This window comes from Scheffersomyces stipitis, chromosome 5 (genome assembly GCF_000209165.1).
Source record: "Scheffersomyces stipitis CBS 6054 chromosome 5, complete sequence".
Classification (NCBI taxonomy): domain Eukaryota; kingdom Fungi; phylum Ascomycota; class Pichiomycetes; order Serinales; family Debaryomycetaceae; genus Scheffersomyces; species Scheffersomyces stipitis.
In genome coordinates, this window is record NC_009045.1 from 1,658,752 (window position 1) to 1,677,083 (window position 18,332).

An 18,332-nucleotide genomic window follows, 5' to 3' on the forward strand; every position below is an offset into this window, starting at 1 on the left:
TCAGAAAATGGAACAACCAACGGATTGGGGCAAGGGAATACTCTACATGATTGCGCATTAACTATTTTCGGGAATTTTTATAACCTTCAGAAAACGCAGAAGGCGGCTCTACACAAGGAAGGCTCTGCGTTTACTGTGAAATAAACTATTACAACAACATGAAATCACTGGGCATACACCTTGAATTTCCCATTATTTCAAATTCCACAAGGAATTTGAAGGATGCAATAAAAATATTTACTAATTATATAATGTATTTGAAAAGCAATTACTATATACTCATCATATATTCCATGGCTAGTTTCAGAAAAATGATTTGCACCCACCAAAAGATTCACCAAAATTTAGACAGTCTAGAAGGATTTAACATTTTAACTTTTCATTGTCACATTTCTATTATTGGTAAGTTGGACATTCAGGATAGAATTCATGTCGCAGAAAATCTGTTCCTGGAAGGGAAAACACAATTGCTCATGTCTTCCATTTGAGAATGTTACCTCTTGTTCTAGTTTCTTATTGTTTCAAAGTCTTGGTGGAAATTCATTGAGTCCCCAGAATTCCTTCTCTAGGTCGAACGGCACAACTTGCCAAGGCAACTGTGATGACAAGCGCAATTCATACGAATTGTTCTACGGGGCTAATTCAAGCTATATCGTCTCCTATGTCGAAGAAGGAAAATTCCTATTGTTACATTTACCTTACTTTTCTTGTGGGGCACATGCTGTCAAAGGAATTGATGTCTTTAATGGTGACACAATTTCACGATTTGCATATGGCTGACAGCCGGCGATCTTGTTGTTACATATTTAGATGATTTAAAAAATGTTCACTCGCCTCTATACATCTATTTGTATTTGGCGTGCAATTTGGATGCTTCCTCTTTCAAATCTTCTTGGTCGCTATTGCTGAGCTCTTGTAGAATATTGATGCATGCTTGTTTCACCGGAGGGCGATACATTATAAGAAACTGCAAGGAAAGGAAACCAATTTTAGACCGTACAGGATCTAAGCACAAAGACTTTATTCTTCCAACCAAATCTTCGTTCAAGTAAGGCAAGTCACTCATTAAACGAATGAAGATTTTACGGTCATTTGGTTCCAAAAAAGGGATCATGGCATCAAGAACCTTACCGGCCCATTTGTTGTAAATAGGAGTCTCAATCTGGATATGTAGACCGTCTGAGCTCACAGCTTCACTGCCATTTCCATCTACGCTGGCATTAATACTCTTTTTGATTGCAATCTCTTCGTTGAATACCTTCTCGCTGTACCATTCTTCGTTTAACCACTCAATGATCAAGTCTATACGGCCGTGGATGTTATCCAAGAAGTAGTCAAAAATAGCGTTCCTAATCATGTCACTTATTTCACTGTTGGCTCTATCATCTGGAGACTTACCTTCGTCAGCACTTCTCATGCCTCTAGTTGCTAACCTAGTCAAAAGAATAATCCAACTATCCTTCTTCCATGACTTGATTGCAATTTTTGTCAACTCTTTGCTTACATTGATTTCGCCGTTTTGAGTCTTGCTGTCATCTTTGTCTTCCACACTGACTATATTTGCATTTTTAGCCAAGTTGAAAAAATTCTTTATGATAATGCTGATATGATCTTTCTTCTCCTGGAAAGAAAGTTCTGTTGGTGGGGGTAAAGTGTAGACCGAATCTGGATCATAACCTGTAGGTCCATCCTCATCATCCTCGTCATCAAAACCTTGACGTTCCTGTTTAATTTCTTTCTTTACTGTTGGTGCAGCAACTACATTGCTTTCCACTGCATCAGTATAACGTTCACCGATAATTTCCAATGCCTTGGATAACTTGGTTACTGATGCTTTGCCCAAAGCATTGATCACCATGCTAACCAATATATTCTGAGGTACCGTGGTCAAATCGAAATTATTCAATTCGTTGTCGACATCGTTTAAGCAATACAAATTCTTGTAGTCAATGGTTTTGATTTTCTTTGCTGAATTCAAGAATCCTTCAAACTTTCTCTTCTTAATATTTGGCTCTTCAATATTGAAAATGTTCTTCTTTCTGATGTCATTACCACGATCTATCAACATGGTTAGTTTTTTATTCAAAGAATTCTGGTAATTTGATGGAACCAAGTTATGTCTAAGTACATGCTGAATGAAGATTTTTAGGGCACGGTCCACGTACTTTTTTGACAACTTGAACAGTTCTACAGATTGGTAGTTGGATTGGAATTTTGTGTTCGTGTCGTAGTTTTCAATAATGTTTAAGATCTTATTTGCGTATTGAGGTTTTCTTTTCATGATAATAACGCAGTGGTTTAAAATGGCCGATAGTAAAGGAGGAATCAAGATATCGTAGGAGAATACTTTCAAGACTAAGTCAAGTAAGCTCTTAGATTCGTACTCCATATTACTGTACTTTATCAATGCATGGGTGGAGCTCACTTTGTTGAGCGAAAATGTATCTGGAGGTGGAGTGGAATCACCGTTAGCATTGACAACGTTGGTCTGCAGCTGGTAATCTATGACAATAATGATGAACTTGAGTAATTCTACCTTCGTGTGTATATTTCTTAACATATCGTGTTCGGCATTATCTGATGGCTCCAAGGGATAATTGGACTGGAACTTGTTGACCAACGAATTCTTTAACTCAGTAAGTTTACTCCATACTTGGTTGCAGCCGACATTTTCTGCTACATACTGAAACACAAGCTTGTATATCACACTGGAAATGTCTATCACAGATTCAAAGGTGTCAATGTCTTTGACATTCGACAAGAAAATCAATGAATCTAGGGTATCTAAAGCAAGATCTATTTTGTCATGTTGTTTGAGTTTGTCGTTTTTGACAAAAGATTCATGGAGAAACTTGACACACCACTTCTGAATTGATTTATCAGGGTTATGCACAAAGTTCAAGATTTGGCGCAACACCTGAGGATAGGTGTCAGGCATTGAAAAAGCCAACGTCCGGGCCTGGTCCAACTGCTCGATTATCTGCTCTGGCTTGAATTCCTTAGCCACTGTCGACATTCTGGATAAGATATAAGTAAACGCTTAAGAAAATGAAAATGCAATATAAGCAAACAATTTAAGCAAAGGGTATTATCAAAGTTTGTAACAATGTATATAGCTTTGTTAATTCCTTACTGAAACTTGGTATAGATATAGATGAGATTCTGGTATGCTTTTACTGGCAGCCGAGAGAAGCGGAAAGAGCACTGAATCAGTCGGGAAAAAGAAGCTATTATTACAGAATCTATTCTCTATAGAGACGATTAGTTAATAGAAAGGGCCAAAGATTCAAAGCTATTCTGTAGTAACAACAAAGAAAGAGAAGACAATATTTCGCTTATTCGTGCCTCGAAGTATTTGGCAAAAAGACTGCGGTTACCCGGCCGAATAATCTTAGCCTTGAAATATTGCAGCAGAGGTGCAATTGGGTGCGAAAAAATGAGATCACCAGAGCCCACATACAGAGTGTTTTAAGTGAATGATTTAGAATTGAAGATTGTGCAAACGTGAAAATAATGTACATGTGCTGTTACATTTGTTCAAATGATATGTATTTGAATTAAAAGATTTTCTAATTTCTAAAACTAAGGACTGTAATAGTCTTATTCGAGACATAAGGGTAGTACAAAAGAAAGAAAGTTATACATTGAACGAGCGTTTGAAAAAAGAATGGGTGATGCTTGCCAGTTTGAAAAGCTTCGGATCTACATTTGTCAGATGTGTCTAGCTCTACTCCATAAGAGACTTCGCACGTCACCTACTCCTTTTCTTGTCCAAGTGTGCTGACTTGCTATTGTTCGTATTTTCAACCTCCCTCAGACATTGCTCACCCTACTTTAAATCCATTTTAAAAATTATACAAATATACGACCAATCCGTAATAACCTACTTGTCCCTCTTAGGTTCAAAATAATCGATTGTATTGAAAATCAGTTACAAAAGGGTTTGCGAGTGTCCAGCGATAAAGGATATTCGGTAATTCATCGAGGCTCGAATTATCAAATAACCGGTTTATCGACGGTATTCGTAAGCCCACGCAGACATTTATCGCCCAATTGGTATGAAAGCCCTTTCTATCAGAATCAACAATATGATAGTCAATAAATTTATGTGCATAGAGAATAATTCCTTTCTTTAGGGTGCATCCTTCGGTTACAATTTGATTGTAAACCGATGCGAGTAATTTAGCTGATGGCTGGCTGCTACTTGTTACTATATGACGAGATAATTCAAGAAACACTCCAATGGATACTACAGAAGATGTCTAAAGTTAATTATTAGTTGGATAGAAGGATATAACTAAGCTAATGTTGAGCTTAGCTATTTACGAACAAATGTATAAATACAAAGAACAATCCAGCCGTACTCCCTAGACTTTTGATATTTTTCAACATTCCTTCTCTGCAAACGAATATAAGTAGGTTTGATAGTGCCTAATTCGTGTGTATATTCGAGTCCCACAAACACCGAGATTTAACACGGCTCTCTGTAGAGGGGAGCATCTTATCTAATACCATCCTATGGTATGCCTATTTGCCTGGTTGTGCTTTTGGTCACTGGCCAAGACTGAGGTAGATATTATGAAACTAGGTGAATAATAATTAGAGGTCTAGAATGAATTGAAGATGAGTTAGGCAAGGTTGGTGATGGAAAGGTTTAACATACTTGCAAATGTACGCTGACCGGTTTGGTGCAATTCTTCTAGTGTCCTCCTCTGTCACTATGAGAAATTCAGATCATAAACTACGTATATAGGATGGAATTGTGTAAAAGACTTGCAAAAAGGTGAATCATAAACTTATTCACAAAATCCGATTTGTGTTGCAAAGAACAACCAGCAAATGTACCTTTCCCGCTTTTCGTAAATTCTATCTCATCTCCTTATTTATTTATCTGATCCAATTTTAACTATGGATTAAGATCCATAGTTGTAGATCGGACAGTGCAGAGTTCCCCTTTCTATAAATATGCATTCCTAGAATACGCGCGCGCTAAAAGTTTGCGAACGTAAATACGCCAATTTTTTCGTATTTTCGTCTAAATAGCCCTTTCCTTTTATAGAGCTCTAGTGAACTTGCTGACTCCACAGAGCGTATATATATTTCAGGAGTGTTGCTAATTCAAAGTATTTCTAGTATACTGTGAAATAGCCTGCAAAAAAACGAAATCATTTCCTCAAGACAGCACTATATCAGTCGGATCCTGCTTTAATCGTATCATAATAGTAAGCATCTCATCGAGTTGCTAGCATATTTATAGAAGGCAAATCGTTTCTTCATAGCAGAATAATAACTTCCATTCACGTTTATTAGAATCTTCGACAATCATAAAAGATATTTGTGTGATTCTGCGTGTATCAGATTTGTTTCATATTTATGGTTCTTTGATCTATAACAACCTATGTTCAGTCTCAGAGATCTGGCTTTTCCATAATTTCCAAGTTTCCTTATCTGAGAGCTTGAAGTTCCAACATCATACGTGGCAATAATAGTATTGAAACAACCTAGCCCATTGGTCTACTTGAAGGTTCTCAATCATTATCAGACGCCCTCTTAGCCCATAAACTCGAAACTAAATCCTTGGTGTTTACCTATTTGATGTACTTATTGTAGTTACGATATCACATTCGATCATACCCGTCATGGCTAAACAAAAATCCAAAATGGGACTCGATGCGGAGGCCCAGATCATCCAGGATAAGTTGGACAAATCTACTTTCGATCTTATCGATGTTGACAAATTCTACAATACAAAATTTTCTACTCTCATGGCATATCTCTACATGTGGTACCTCATGGTGCTTTCATGGGTTTTGCTAGGAGCCGATATCTACACCTGTTTGTGTATTCTAGTGTATCACAGATGGTCTTCTGCAGAATATCAACCGTATGCCTATACTTATGCCAAATGGATTTTCACTGGGTGTATCATATTTGAAGTCTGTTTGCTATGTGTTAGATGTGTATGGGGCATCCGTATTTCTAGTACAAGGAACATTGCACTTGTGTATCTCAATCCTATAGCGAGACAGATGTATAGTGTTAAGTCCTACAACTACTTCTGTCTCTTCAACCAAATCAAGACCAACAGCTTCTTCAGATGGGCCTGTCTTTATTGTAATCAAGAATTGGATAACTCGTTGCAGATTTTGGTGGCGGATACCCCCAGACAAGTGATTAACATTTTAACACTTCGTTTCTACGCTACAGGAGGCAACTACAAGCATTCCAATATCTTAAGAAACATCAAGACCATCGCCACTACGAATTTGACACTTGCAGTGATTCTTTCGTTTATGTGTTTGTCATTGATTATCTTTGTGTTCTTCTTCTTCATGTATCTCTATGGAATGATATTGTTCTTGCCCGTTTACTTCAAGATGCACAGCAAGTCAGGGTACTGGTCGCTCAGAAGATACTGTTGTGAAATTGTCAACGACTCTGTGCGTCTTTTGGTAGTCAATAATCATAGATCAAAGCGTGAATTGTTAGATAGAGGTATCTTAGACCAAGCAGCTATCGATAGAAACCCATTGTTGAGAGGAGACACTGCAACCTTGTTTGCTAACAAGGAATTCTCAACTGATATAGACGAGGACTTTAAGTACTCAGCTCGTTCTTTGGATCGCCCTGGAGCAGTGCACAAGCCTTTGGCCTTCAACACCTACATTCCTACACCTCCTAAATCTGGCAGTATCGACAAAAAGTCTTCGTACGCAAAAGTGCAAACCAGGTCTTACGAAACATTGTCACTTGAGGATAGACCATCACATTCCTCGTCTAGTGTTGCTCATATGGCCAAACCATATTCGCAATCAAGGTACGTTCCAGAGAATCCATTTGATGATCCTGGATCATTTGAGTATGCTCCGCACAAAGAAAAGTTCTCTGGAGCCCTTCCTAATGTTCGTAGAGAGATGGGCTATGGAGGTTCGTCATTATCATATGAAGGCTACGTTCCGGACTATAAGGCGCAGTCTGATTCTGCTTCAAACTTAACAGGAGTTGCAGAGGTTAACCCATTTGAAGATAAGTGGCAAAATAAAGAAGGTAAATTGCCCATTAGTGATTCCAGGACAGCTTTAAACGAGGACACTGATTATGCACAGCAAGACTATGCAGAAAATCTTTTGTCCCAAACCTATCCTCAATCTGGATCAGCTGAATCGCTCGTCGGGATTGGAGCTCCTTATCCAGTTTCTGCAGCTTCGTCGCTGATTATTGATAACTACGACTATGAAAGAGACGTACGTGATAGATATGGAAAGTAAATAGAATAATAAGCTACGACATACAATAGAGGCATTACGATTTCATAATATTTCATTTCTTCTCTTTCCTACACCCTTACTCTCTATCCTATTTTACTCTATTGTCTTTACTTGCCTCTTACTTCTATTACATTCTCCTAAACCATGTATGTATATTTGCGTGTTTGCGATATTTATGTACAAGAAAATTCACCAGCAATCAGTTCTGGTTCTTGCTGGCTTCGTACTCCTTTTTCAACTTGGTGAGCTCAGTATCAGAGATTGGAGGAATAGGGATATCTCCAAATTCGTCCTTACTTAACATATGCAAAGTGTACATGTATACTCCCAAAGGTATAGCAGTGCAGATGGCCAATCCAATGGTGTTTTTCCAGAAGAAAGGAGCTCTTACTCTGTATAAAGCAGGAGTCATCTGATGTGTTTTGGGATCACGATAACGATCATGTCCTTTTCTACTTGGGTTAGTAAATTTGACATTAAAACATCATTGAATAAGCAATTCTAAGCGTATACTTACGGAGCTCCGATAACAGCCATTTTGTTTAAGTGTATAATTTCTGTAGAAGTTTGAAGAATAAATTGCTCTTAGATAGTCAAATCAGTTCATTCAAGAATTTCGTGCACATTTTTGATGTTTGGTCATGTGACTTGAAATAGATTCAATTTTATAGGCATATGTTTACGTAATCACGATTGCAAAAATCTGGCCAACGGCTGCAAACCCATAGAAAGCTTAATGTACTTATATGGTTAGAAAACTATAGTATTATGTGTCTCATATCAAGTATTCTTCTGTACTTGTTATTAACTCAAATTTTTATACTTTCTATATTTCAATTTCAATGCAAGTGTCTATTATTCGTATTTAATACATGCTTAGTAGTGGTTCAATCTCCAGAGCGTCACCTTTCCTGCTTCGTTACCCACAGCCAACATTTCATTATTGGGTGAAAATGCTACAGCAGTGACTTTTCCAAGTGGGGTACCGCTAGTGGGCCAGTTGGAGTATACGGAGCCCGATGGTAAATGTACCAATCTCATGGCATCCCTCTTTGCTCTGGATGCTATACACAAAATCTGTCCGTCTGGAGAGAATGCTAGCGATGAGATAGAGGTAACCAAGTTTTCTACCGTCTTGAAAGGTTTGCGTTTGGTACTTTCTGTAAATGTGTTACGGTCATAAATGTTCACGAAACCATTATTTGTTCCAATAGCCAACCACCTATTTTTAGGACCCCCCAATTTTATCTTCGTGATGCCAATTCCACCATCATCTTGCCATCTTCTTAACACCTTGTTGTACGTATTGGCTCTTTTGTTTTCCTTTGCTTCTTTTACAGCATCCTGAGCAGTCAATTCGTACTCCCATACTTCGCCAGCAGTGTTTATAATGACAATGAATGATTCGTCTTTAGAAAACTCGAAGTCCACAATAGTTCCTTCAATCTTGAAACCCTTGACCCATTGGCCGGTAGCTCCGTTCAAAATATTGCACCATCCGCTATTACCAGTTAAACCAATAAAGGTACCCTTTGGAGATATTTTGAAGTATTCAAAAGACTTCTGGTGTTGTTCGTGGCCATACATTCTTGAAATCTTTTCAACTTCCCCAGAGTTCAAGTCCCACTTGTTCATATAACGTCTTCTACCAGCAGCATACACCAAGTTCTTGTCTCCATCCTTAGTATTAGCACCAAGGGGAGAGAAATGACAGACGCTGATTGGAGAGTTTCGCAAATGCAACGACGTCACAAGACTGTTGATCTTGCCGTCGATGTGGTAGATACGAATAGTTCTGTCAAATCCTCCAGTCATTAACAACGGATGGCTGTGATGGAAAGACAACGATTGGATCGCTGATTTAGAGATCTTCTGATAGTTGGCATCCTTCAACCTCGTTATCGAGACCTTGTTGGGTGAAATCAATTTCAATTGTTTAGTTATGACAAATTGCTGTGTCGAAGACAATATTTTCAACACGGAATTGGTATCATTGTCTGCAACTCCAGAAGGCTCGTCATCTTCGCGGTCTATTTCTATATCTGAGTCATCCTCGTTTTCGTCTTGGTGGTCACTTTCTAATGCCTCAATCCATTCGGGACGTGGATATATCTTCTCAAACTGGTTTCTCAATCTAACTATGTATGATCTTCCAGAGATGCTTGTGTCATGGGTAGTCTTTCTCAACTTTTTTAATTTGTCCGAAGCAATTAAAGAGACGTTCAATTTCTCGTCGTCACTGTCTTCCCATGCATTTGCTTCTTCATCAGAAACGTCTTCCTCTTCTTCGTCGTATTGTACATCTACATCCATATCTTCGTCTTCGTCTTCATTTTCGCTCTGTTTCTGGCCGTCGTCAATGAAGAACAAATCATCATCCTGAACATTCTCCAAATCATCTTCGTCCTCCGAAGAATTACTGCTAGCATCATGGAAAAATTTGTCACTGCTTCCATCGTCTTCTTCATCAGAAGAGTAGTCAAAGAGATTGTCTGTTTTCTTTAAGTTCTTCTCAAATCCATCGGCATCGCCAAACACCAATTTCTCCAAGTACAATTCTTCATCGTCCTTGGGCGGCACTACCACATCCTCTCCATTACGGTTCTTGGGCATCTTGGCGTGTTTTTTGATTTTCTGATGAGATGCAAAAACTACTAATAGTGAAAGTCATCTCAAACATAAATTTTTCAGATCTTGATGAGGACCTGCAGACAAATATACTTCTAATGGAAGAAACTAAGTATATTGCGCTACCATGTCAAATAGAACCAATAGCTATTTCTGGGGGTAGATTGACAATGAAGAAGCAACTAGGGATCTGAGCTATACGTATGTTATTATATGGAAGGGTGTTATATAAGGTTATGATAACTTCAGTATTTCAAATCTCTGAGGAATATTCTGATGAAATTTTTTTTGCTTTGTTTTCTCTTGATTTATTACTATACTAAGGCAACTTTAGGTATATCTACATTCTTGAATTCTTAGGTTATTAATAGTACTATTCTCTGTTTTCAGCTCTAGTCTTTATATTGATATTTCGATAATAAATTCAAGTTTCTGCATTTTTGTGTTCTATTTACGTGTACTACATACCCTTTCTAGTTCTAGTATATGCTCTCTTAAACTTCTTTCATTTACTTGTCCTCTACCAAACATAGGACCCTGACTATGGCCAGTTAGATATTTTTCCGAGCTCAGCCCTGAAATACAAGTTTGTCGGCTAAGGTATAATCAAACAACTGTTTACTGGTAGTAACAACTCCGTGCTTTATTCTTTCTAGACACCAACATGCATACGCAGCGCACCATGTACAAAGATCGTAAGATAGGGACTTACATTCTCTGGATACTTCGGCATGTTCACGGTTGGAATGCAGCAACAATTAGTCCTTCCGAAATATGTACTTTGTGAACTATCCAGATGCATATGGAACACCGAAAAACACTGAATGATGCACGGACTAAGAGTAGACTTTGCAACAGAAAGAAACAAGGTCAGGCGAGCATTGTTCGATCTAAGTGTAGGCGAAGTCAACCTTTCCCAGTGAGATTGTACATGAGAACGAACGAAAAGGAAGTTGTAAACGAGGACAGAGAGACAAATTTACAATGGCTTAACAACAGATACAGTCAGTTTCAGGCAGAACCTTGAATGAAAGGGACCCAATAATTTCTATTTGATGGGTGTACTAAATAATATTATGCAATGCGGATATGATTATGGTTGTGGTTGTGATTTGTTTCGCAATATGATTGAGTGGAATTTCTCCCTGTTTAGAATATTTGCTGTTGTGCTATAATATGGTTTGTAAGGGTTTTCTTGTTATCTTAATTGACCCTACTAAAAGTGATATGCTGGTGCAACTATTTGTTACCCTTTAACTGGGTCACAAAAGTTATGAAGTATTTTTTGAAGTTTCGGGCATCCAATTTGACCAAATTGGAACCAAAATCATTCATAAGACTCTGCGACAACCCCATGTTGGTCAAGTAGTTCGACAAGTAACTCAAAAACTCATCGCCTCCCCTCTGTTGATACGACTTCAATAAAAGAGAGATTTCCTGACCAATCAATCTATACTGGGCATCCTTCAAGTCAAACTCTTGCTTCTGGAATGGCAATTCAAATGATAATTGAGTGACTCTGCTCATCAAGAATGCATCAATCCCTTCCACAGGTGGCAAGTTATTGGCATACTTATCTTCTGGGTCGTGGATCTTGCCTCCATTTCCGAAAAAATTCACCACATTGATCAACTGTGTGATGGCCAACTTCGATACAGAGGTTTCAGACAAGTCATAGGCATACTCCAAAAGACTAGTGACAACTTCAGCAAACTCTTGCTTGTTGGTTTCAGTAACAAATAAACTAGCAGAATGGTTCAAAAAGATGGCACTCAAAAATGTCATGTATGCCTTCTTTAATTGATACTTATCTCTAATTATGTCTGGAATCAATGCGTCCTCACCAGAGTTACTGGACAATTCAAAGATCTTCTTGATTAAAGGAGTCAACAAATTATTTAACAACTGGTAGATATTGTCATCGTCCTTATAGTTATGAACTATCTGACCCAAGAAACTCAAGAAATCAGTCAACTCGCTGATCTTTAAGTTGTTGGCTGCCAACACCAAAGTGACAAACTTGGCCAAATGAATGTTAATTTGGTTTTTCAAGATAGGAATGAATCTTGCAAATGAAAATCTGGCCGCGTCTCGGATCAATTCATTCTTTGGAAAATTCTCCAATGTAATTAAAACAACTTGAGCTGCATTATTAATCTTTCCTCTAATCTCTTCTGAGTATTTGTTTTGGAAGTCGTGGTCATAACCTCTGGCAAATGTACCGAGTGCCATCAAGCAGTGATGAGCTTGCATGGAAATTAAAGGCTGGTTCAATTTGACCTGTTCAGAACTACTGACACAGTTTTCTAAATCATTGAACAATGGTTGAAAAACCAAGTCGATAAACTTTATCTTATGATTCATCAAATCGGTCGACAACAACGAAATCAAGAGACCAATTGATTCATACAAGTACAATTGACTGCTAAAGTTTCCATTCTCAACGACATCGTCGTCTTCGTCCGTTGTTGGGAGTTCAGCCTTGATGACAAGTAAAGGCTGCAATTTGATCACAACATTTTCAACAAAGGCTGTGTTATTCAAGCTAGGCTTTGTTAATTTAACGAATCTAAAGAAGGAGTACCAACTTCTCAATCTGACTTTTTCATTTTCGTTGAAAAGTCCAAGAGGACTAGTAAAGATCTCCAAGATTCTAAGAATAAGCAGCTGTTGGCTGGACTGAGCATTTAAGAAATTGTAGTGCTTAACAACAATATCAAAGAACCCAATTTGAATTTTTGGGTGGTTGACGTTAATTATCAAGTCAGAGTTGATTAATTTCACTAAGAATTCTTGGAAGATTTGGAATGGTTTGCTGTTAGTAATTTCACTTTTTGGGAGGTTGATCAAATTATTTCTTAAACTCTCCGAGAAATTGTTTAATTCAAATAAACCCAATTCGATCTTTCTCCAGTTCTTATCTCCTCCAAAAAGAGATTCATTAATTACAATCGTAATGGCCTCTACGTATAGGTCGGGCTTCAAGACAGCGATGGTATCTTGAAAGTTTTTCAACTTGGATCTAATTTCACTGAATTGTTCTGTTTCATCGTCGTCATCGACACCATTTGCGTCGTCGTCAAATTTCATCTTTATAATGATTTTGTTCAACAAAGTCGACAATAAATCGAGCGAGCCCAACTCTGGACTCTTTTTACATAACAATAGGTACTGTTGAATAAATGGAAATACATGTTGCGAGACATCGTCGTATTCATGGCCCAAGGAGCTGAAAATTAGGGGCCACAACTTGGCCAACTGAGCGTTAATGCTCGAGAATAAAGTTGGCTCGTTTTCCAAGACAATCAATAGCTCTTGACCGACCTGATTGATAAGCTTTGCAATATTCTCTACAAACTCCAAGTCATCGTTTTCGCTCAAATCGATAGAGTTAATGATGTTTGTGATATCCAAAATTCCAACCAACTCGAGTTTGTTGGAGGGCTTCATTTTCTTAGAGATGATTTCTATCAACGTCATACAGGTTTCGTTCCTCTGGTGTTCTTTGTTCAAGTATTGGAATATGGAGCGCATGTAGTCGTTGGAGATGAATAAGCCGATTTCCATCCAGTTGATGTATTGGCCCACGATTTTAAGCTGATTGTTCAACACCTCACTTGAGTTGGATGGAACCTGTAAGATTTTGCCCCAGGATGAGACCAATGCATTCATATCGTTCAATCTGATGGCATCTTTCAACAAGTTGTTTCTGTCCTGGAGTTCTCTCGATCTGGCAATGAACTTGTCACCGATCTCGTAGTGGATTGCAATGACGATTCTGGTGTAGTAGTCTAACGCAATCTGCTTGTTTGAAGAAATCAATTCGAACAAGCTCTTGAAGAAATTAGGGTAAATGTTTAAGTAAACATAGCAAAATATCTTTGCAAATAACTGGGAGAATTTGTTACGTAAGTAGATCGGATCGGACACGTCGTTACTGATGTATGAGGAAAGTGTTTTGAAAAGTTGATCGTTTAACGAGTACAACTGTTCGCTGGATAGCTTCTCGATGTTTTCGTCTACTACCTGGAAAATGAAAAATTTCAAGCCTTCGTTAACTGGCTGTGCTCCTGATTTCACTAAAATGTCTACACACGATTTGTATCCATCTTCCGTTGACTTGATCTGGTTGATGAATGCAAATGCTTGGTTCTTTAAGTTGGGATCCGCTGTGCCGCTCATGGCGATCTCCACCGCCTGGTGGATTTGCTGTTCCATGCTATTTTAGTGAAGTATTCGATTTGATGATTTGAGGATTTATGATTTGATCCGATCTGATTTGATTTGATTCACTGCCTGATTTTGACTTTTGGGTTTTCAGAGATCGGTGAGGATAGCAGAAGCGGTGAATACGATGCTGGTGGGGCTACGTTACGTAGACTATGTAGGCGAAAAGCTTTGAAAATGAAATACTGGCAACTCCAGAAAAAAACTCAAACAGAACGACTTTTAGGGAAAAAAGAAAGGGAACGACGGGCAGGATGACTGGATATGGATTCAGACACTTCTATAGGGCTCGTGTGGTTATATATACATAGATAAGAGGCTGGAGACGAACCAGAGGATTACCGCTGCTGGCGTTTTCACCACTACACCAGTTATTTGATATTTCCTCTACCATAAAAATTTTTTTCGCCGCTCACACGACGGCATACAACGAGTGGGGATGTAGGCAGGTAGCGATGTTGAGTAAAGAAAATAGACATAAAGAAATACAGAAAGTAGAGGATAGAGAGAGTAGAGGACAGGGTAGAAGGCATGTATTAGTAGTCTGTTTGTGAGTAGTGTAGAAATTTAGATATAGTGAATTATGAAAATGGTAATCAGTGCAGAATTTTCATATACCTTGAATGAGTAATTATGGTTGTCTTCAATATTGAGGTTTTACAGTAGTTGAAGATAACTTCTGAACCATTCCAGTGAGTTCTTAATTGATAGAAGAAACAATTAGACAGAATTTTCCAACGAGATGTTAAAATATTGCTAATAAACTGATTTAAAGAAATCTGTCAATAGCTCACAAATGGCCGCAAAATTACTGGTCCGTCGTGTGAGCTTACTAAGAGAGACTAGATCGGAGGAAATAGAAAACAACACCAACACACAAATAAAATATTGGAAGTATGTCAATTTCGTGCTATAGTCTTCTAATGTATTGCATTATCCTCTTGGTGGCATTTTCTTGTTTTTCTTTCATTTTGCTAAGTCCAGATGCAATGAAATAATGCAATTATTTTATGTTTGTTGAATTGCTGCGAAAAAAAACAAAATTTCAAAATATCGACTTAGACACTAAATCTACAATTGTTCATTTTCGTACTATCACACTTGTATAAATATATACATTGTTTAATCCAAGGTAGCATACTTCTTCAAGTGTTCTGGAAGCACATTGTACAAGTTCTTCTCCTTCAACCACGTCTTGGAAAAGATACGGTCGCTGTACTTGTGGGCAGAATCTGCCAAGATGGTGACGACATTGCTGCCTTCAGGCAAAGTTTTGGCTACTTCAATGGCAGCCACGACATTCAACGCTCCAGTGCCACCAAGATACAATCCTTCTTCGTCTAGCAATCTATAGACCATGACTATAGAGTCTTCATCGGGAATCTTCACAGCATCGTCAATGATGTCCAAGTCTGGCTTCAAGTTGTCGGTGACTCTGCCTTGGCCAATACCCTCAGTGAATGAAGAGCCTCCTCTTTCCATGTTCTGGCCGTTGCTCTTAATGTAGGAGTACAATACCGATCCTGGAGGGTCTGCAAGAACAGCTTTGACCCTACCATTAGAGATAGACTTCAAGTATCTTGAAGTTCCTGCAAAAGTACCCCCAGTGCCGGTGGAACAGGTAAAGGCATCGACTTGGCCATCTAACTGGGCCCAGATTTCCGGACCCGTAGTTTCGATATGAGCCTGTCTATTGGCAGTGTTGTCGAACTGGTTGGTCCACACAGCGTTATCCAATGACTCGGCATGTCTTTTAGCCTGATGGTTGTAGTTCATAGGATCAGTAAAGGCCACGGCAGGAACAGGATAAACCTCAGCTCCCAATAAACGTAAGGTCTCAATTTTGCTTTTTGACTGGGTGTTGGGCATATAGATTACACAGTTATAGCCCTTGGCTCTACAGACGTGAGCTAAACCAATCCCAGTATTACCCGCGGTTCCTTCTACAATCGTTCCACCAGGCTTGATCAAACCCTTTTCCTCGGCATCTTTGATCACATACAAGGCAGCTCTGTCTTTAATTGATCCTCCAGGATTCATAAACTCTGCCTTAGCGTAGATATTACGACCAATAGAATCGGAGATACGTGGAAGTCTCAAAAGTGGAGTATTTCCAATAGCTCCTGGAAAACCGTTCTCCGATACAAGAGGCACAAATGGAAGCTTGACCAGCTGCTGGTTGAGCGAAATGGAGATAAACCTCTTGGTGGTATGGGCTCTAAACATTGCGAAAAAGTTGAACCTGGGGAAATATTTCGAAAAATTGAGTATCCACCAAATGAATCCCTACTTGTGAAATCTACCTGAAATAGATACAATATCGAGGCAAATGAGCAAGATATACAAATAAAACACTTCCAATCAACTCAAACGATACTTGGAATTAATTCAATACTCAGTTTTGCAAGTTCAATCTAGTAAGGTTATCAAACTGTGATGAAAGTCTTCCAAGAAAATCAACTACAAAATTTGGATCAATTGACTTAGAACAGAAATGTAACAAGTCAATGAATGATAAGTAAATGCAATAGAAATGTGAAGTACACCGTTCGACTTTTTGCTACTTCTTCTAAACCACCTTTGTAGTACTCTAGAACAAGACACCTATAGCCAAACTAGAATGTTAGAACTATTGGACATCTGCATTTGGATCATTTCACGTGACTCCTAGCCTTTCGGTGCAAATCTACAAAATTTGCTTCCATGCAGGGAAATCAGATCTATAAGTTTATTCAGTTGGCGTTTATATTTACCAGTCATATGCAAAAAGATTCAGAAAGAAAACAATAAACATCCAAGCTATGAAACACGTCCCTTAGAGATAAACAATTAGTTTTCGTATTGTTTTGAGAAGTCAACTTCAGCAGGGTAGAATGAGATTCTCGCGCGGAAATTAAGCGACAATCAAGAAGACGTGCATTTAGGTACATCAAAAGTATATATTGCAGCGAATGCCATTTAGGCGGTGGAATTGAAGTTTCGCCGCCCAATGTACCAATTTCAATGCATGCTGTACAAATGTGACTTTCCGATAGTAGTCGTTCTCATCTTCATCATCGTTAATATCATTCGCAGAATTTCGTGGTAGCGAAATGTATTTTACTAAATTGTTCATGCATACCTGCTGCCAAGGAATAGTTAATTATAAATGCAATGTACTCCAGGGACAATTTCTAAGCTATAGCAATACTATTTTGTTAGCTTAGTTTCCATTATAATGCAAATCTAAACCTAAACCGCGTGAAAAAAAAGTTTGATAATTGACAAACGGGCGTAGACGTTAATTACCCATGGTTTTCATGTCTCCATCTGGAGGTCAATACTTTTTCGTGCATAATCATACCAACCTCTGCTTTTCTAGAAAATGCAGACAGACATCATCATGAAACGCACAAAACATTCAACTCTAGAGGAAGTATTTTTGTAGAATAAAGTAGCAACTTTGTTTGTTGCTCACAGATTATTGTTACCGGGTAGCGTCTTAGTGACCCGAGTTTACAATCATATTATCATCCAGAGCTTCATCCAGAGCTTGATACTATCATGCGTAATCCCAATGTTTCTTTCTTACTCTACCAAGTGATGCAGACACACATAATCATGAAACGAAGAACAATCCATTATTCTACCTTTCTTTTAATTCAGATGAAGACAAATTTGAGAATAAAGGATCACTGGCAATGGGTAATGTAGAAACATTGGCTAAAAAAGTTCTTAGTGTTGATTCGAACGCTTGGAGATAGACTTTTAATTCTCTCCCATCATCATACGTTTCTCATGCATAGTCAAATTTAATTTTTATGTGAGTATTCCCGTTTTGAACCTGAAACCTCAGAACTCATATGAAGTGCTTTTCGAGAACAAATAATTCATTTTGTGTATTGGAATAGGATTTGGCTGGATGAAAGGATTGTCGGATTTAGACTCGGGCTGTGGCTATATAATTGCCTTTCTCATCACCTTTGCATTGGTACTTCTGCATATTTCCAATTAAATTTAGTAGCTTCATGTACCTCCTTCTAATTATTCCAGCAAATGCAGACACACATATTCTTGAAACGGCAAAAAAAAGCTAACAATAGTTAAATTGGTCTGTTGGCAACTGAAATAGCTTATGTCCCATCTTCTTTAGTTACACGCCCGTTCCTTATCCCTTTTGGGACCCACGCACGAATATGAAATCCACATTTCAACTCTTCTGCTTCATCA

At 38.3% G+C, this 18,332-nt stretch overlaps 6 protein-coding genes across 6 annotated transcripts; 1 reads left to right on the top strand and 5 right to left on the bottom strand. All coding sequences in view use genetic code 12, as the record gives it.

The window, feature by feature from the left end:
- Positions 1 to 844: 844 nt before the first annotated feature.
- PICST_45999 (predicted protein) lies at positions 845 to 3,016 on the bottom strand (the record flags this gene model as incomplete). The annotated part of the gene is made up of 2 exons (XM_001385284.1): positions 845 to 1,191; positions 1,228 to 3,016. The coding sequence occupies 2 exons, from the start codon at positions 3,014 to 3,016 to the stop codon at positions 845 to 847; spliced, it is 2,136 nt and encodes a 711-aa protein (XP_001385321.2).
- A 2,644-nt stretch (positions 3,017 to 5,660) lies between these two features.
- Positions 5,661 to 6,833, top strand: PICST_47316 (predicted protein; the record flags this gene model as incomplete). The annotated part of the gene is made up of 1 exon (XM_001384977.1): positions 5,661 to 6,833. A coding segment is annotated over one exon (1,173 nt), but the record flags the coding sequence as incomplete, so codon positions are not given.
- A 634-nt stretch (positions 6,834 to 7,467) lies between these two features.
- PICST_32500 (predicted protein) lies at positions 7,468 to 7,805 on the bottom strand (the record flags this gene model as incomplete). The annotated part of the gene is made up of 2 exons (XM_001385285.1): positions 7,468 to 7,720; positions 7,786 to 7,805. 2 exons carry the CDS (start codon positions 7,803 to 7,805, stop codon positions 7,468 to 7,470), a joined length of 273 nt encoding a protein of 90 aa, XP_001385322.1.
- A 339-nt stretch (positions 7,806 to 8,144) lies between these two features.
- Positions 8,145 to 9,881, bottom strand: UTP13 (U3 snoRNA associated protein; the record flags this gene model as incomplete). The annotated part of the gene is made up of 2 exons (XM_001385286.1): positions 8,145 to 8,561; positions 8,607 to 9,881. The coding sequence occupies 2 exons, from the start codon at positions 9,879 to 9,881 to the stop codon at positions 8,145 to 8,147; spliced, it is 1,692 nt and encodes a 563-aa protein (XP_001385323.1).
- A 435-nt stretch (positions 9,882 to 10,316) lies between these two features.
- On the bottom strand, positions 10,317 to 14,114 carry PICST_89506 (predicted protein; the record flags this gene model as incomplete). The annotated part of the gene is made up of 1 exon (XM_001385287.1): positions 10,317 to 14,114. One exon carries the CDS (start codon positions 14,112 to 14,114, stop codon positions 11,136 to 11,138), a length of 2,979 nt encoding a protein of 992 aa, XP_001385324.2.
- Positions 14,115 to 15,245: 1,131 nt separating this feature from the next.
- Positions 15,246 to 16,349, bottom strand: CYK1 (cysteine synthase (CYSK1); the record flags this gene model as incomplete). The annotated part of the gene is made up of 1 exon (XM_001385288.1): positions 15,246 to 16,349. One exon carries the CDS (start codon positions 16,347 to 16,349, stop codon positions 15,246 to 15,248), a length of 1,104 nt encoding a protein of 367 aa, XP_001385325.2.
- Positions 16,350 to 18,332: the final 1,983 nt, after the last annotated feature.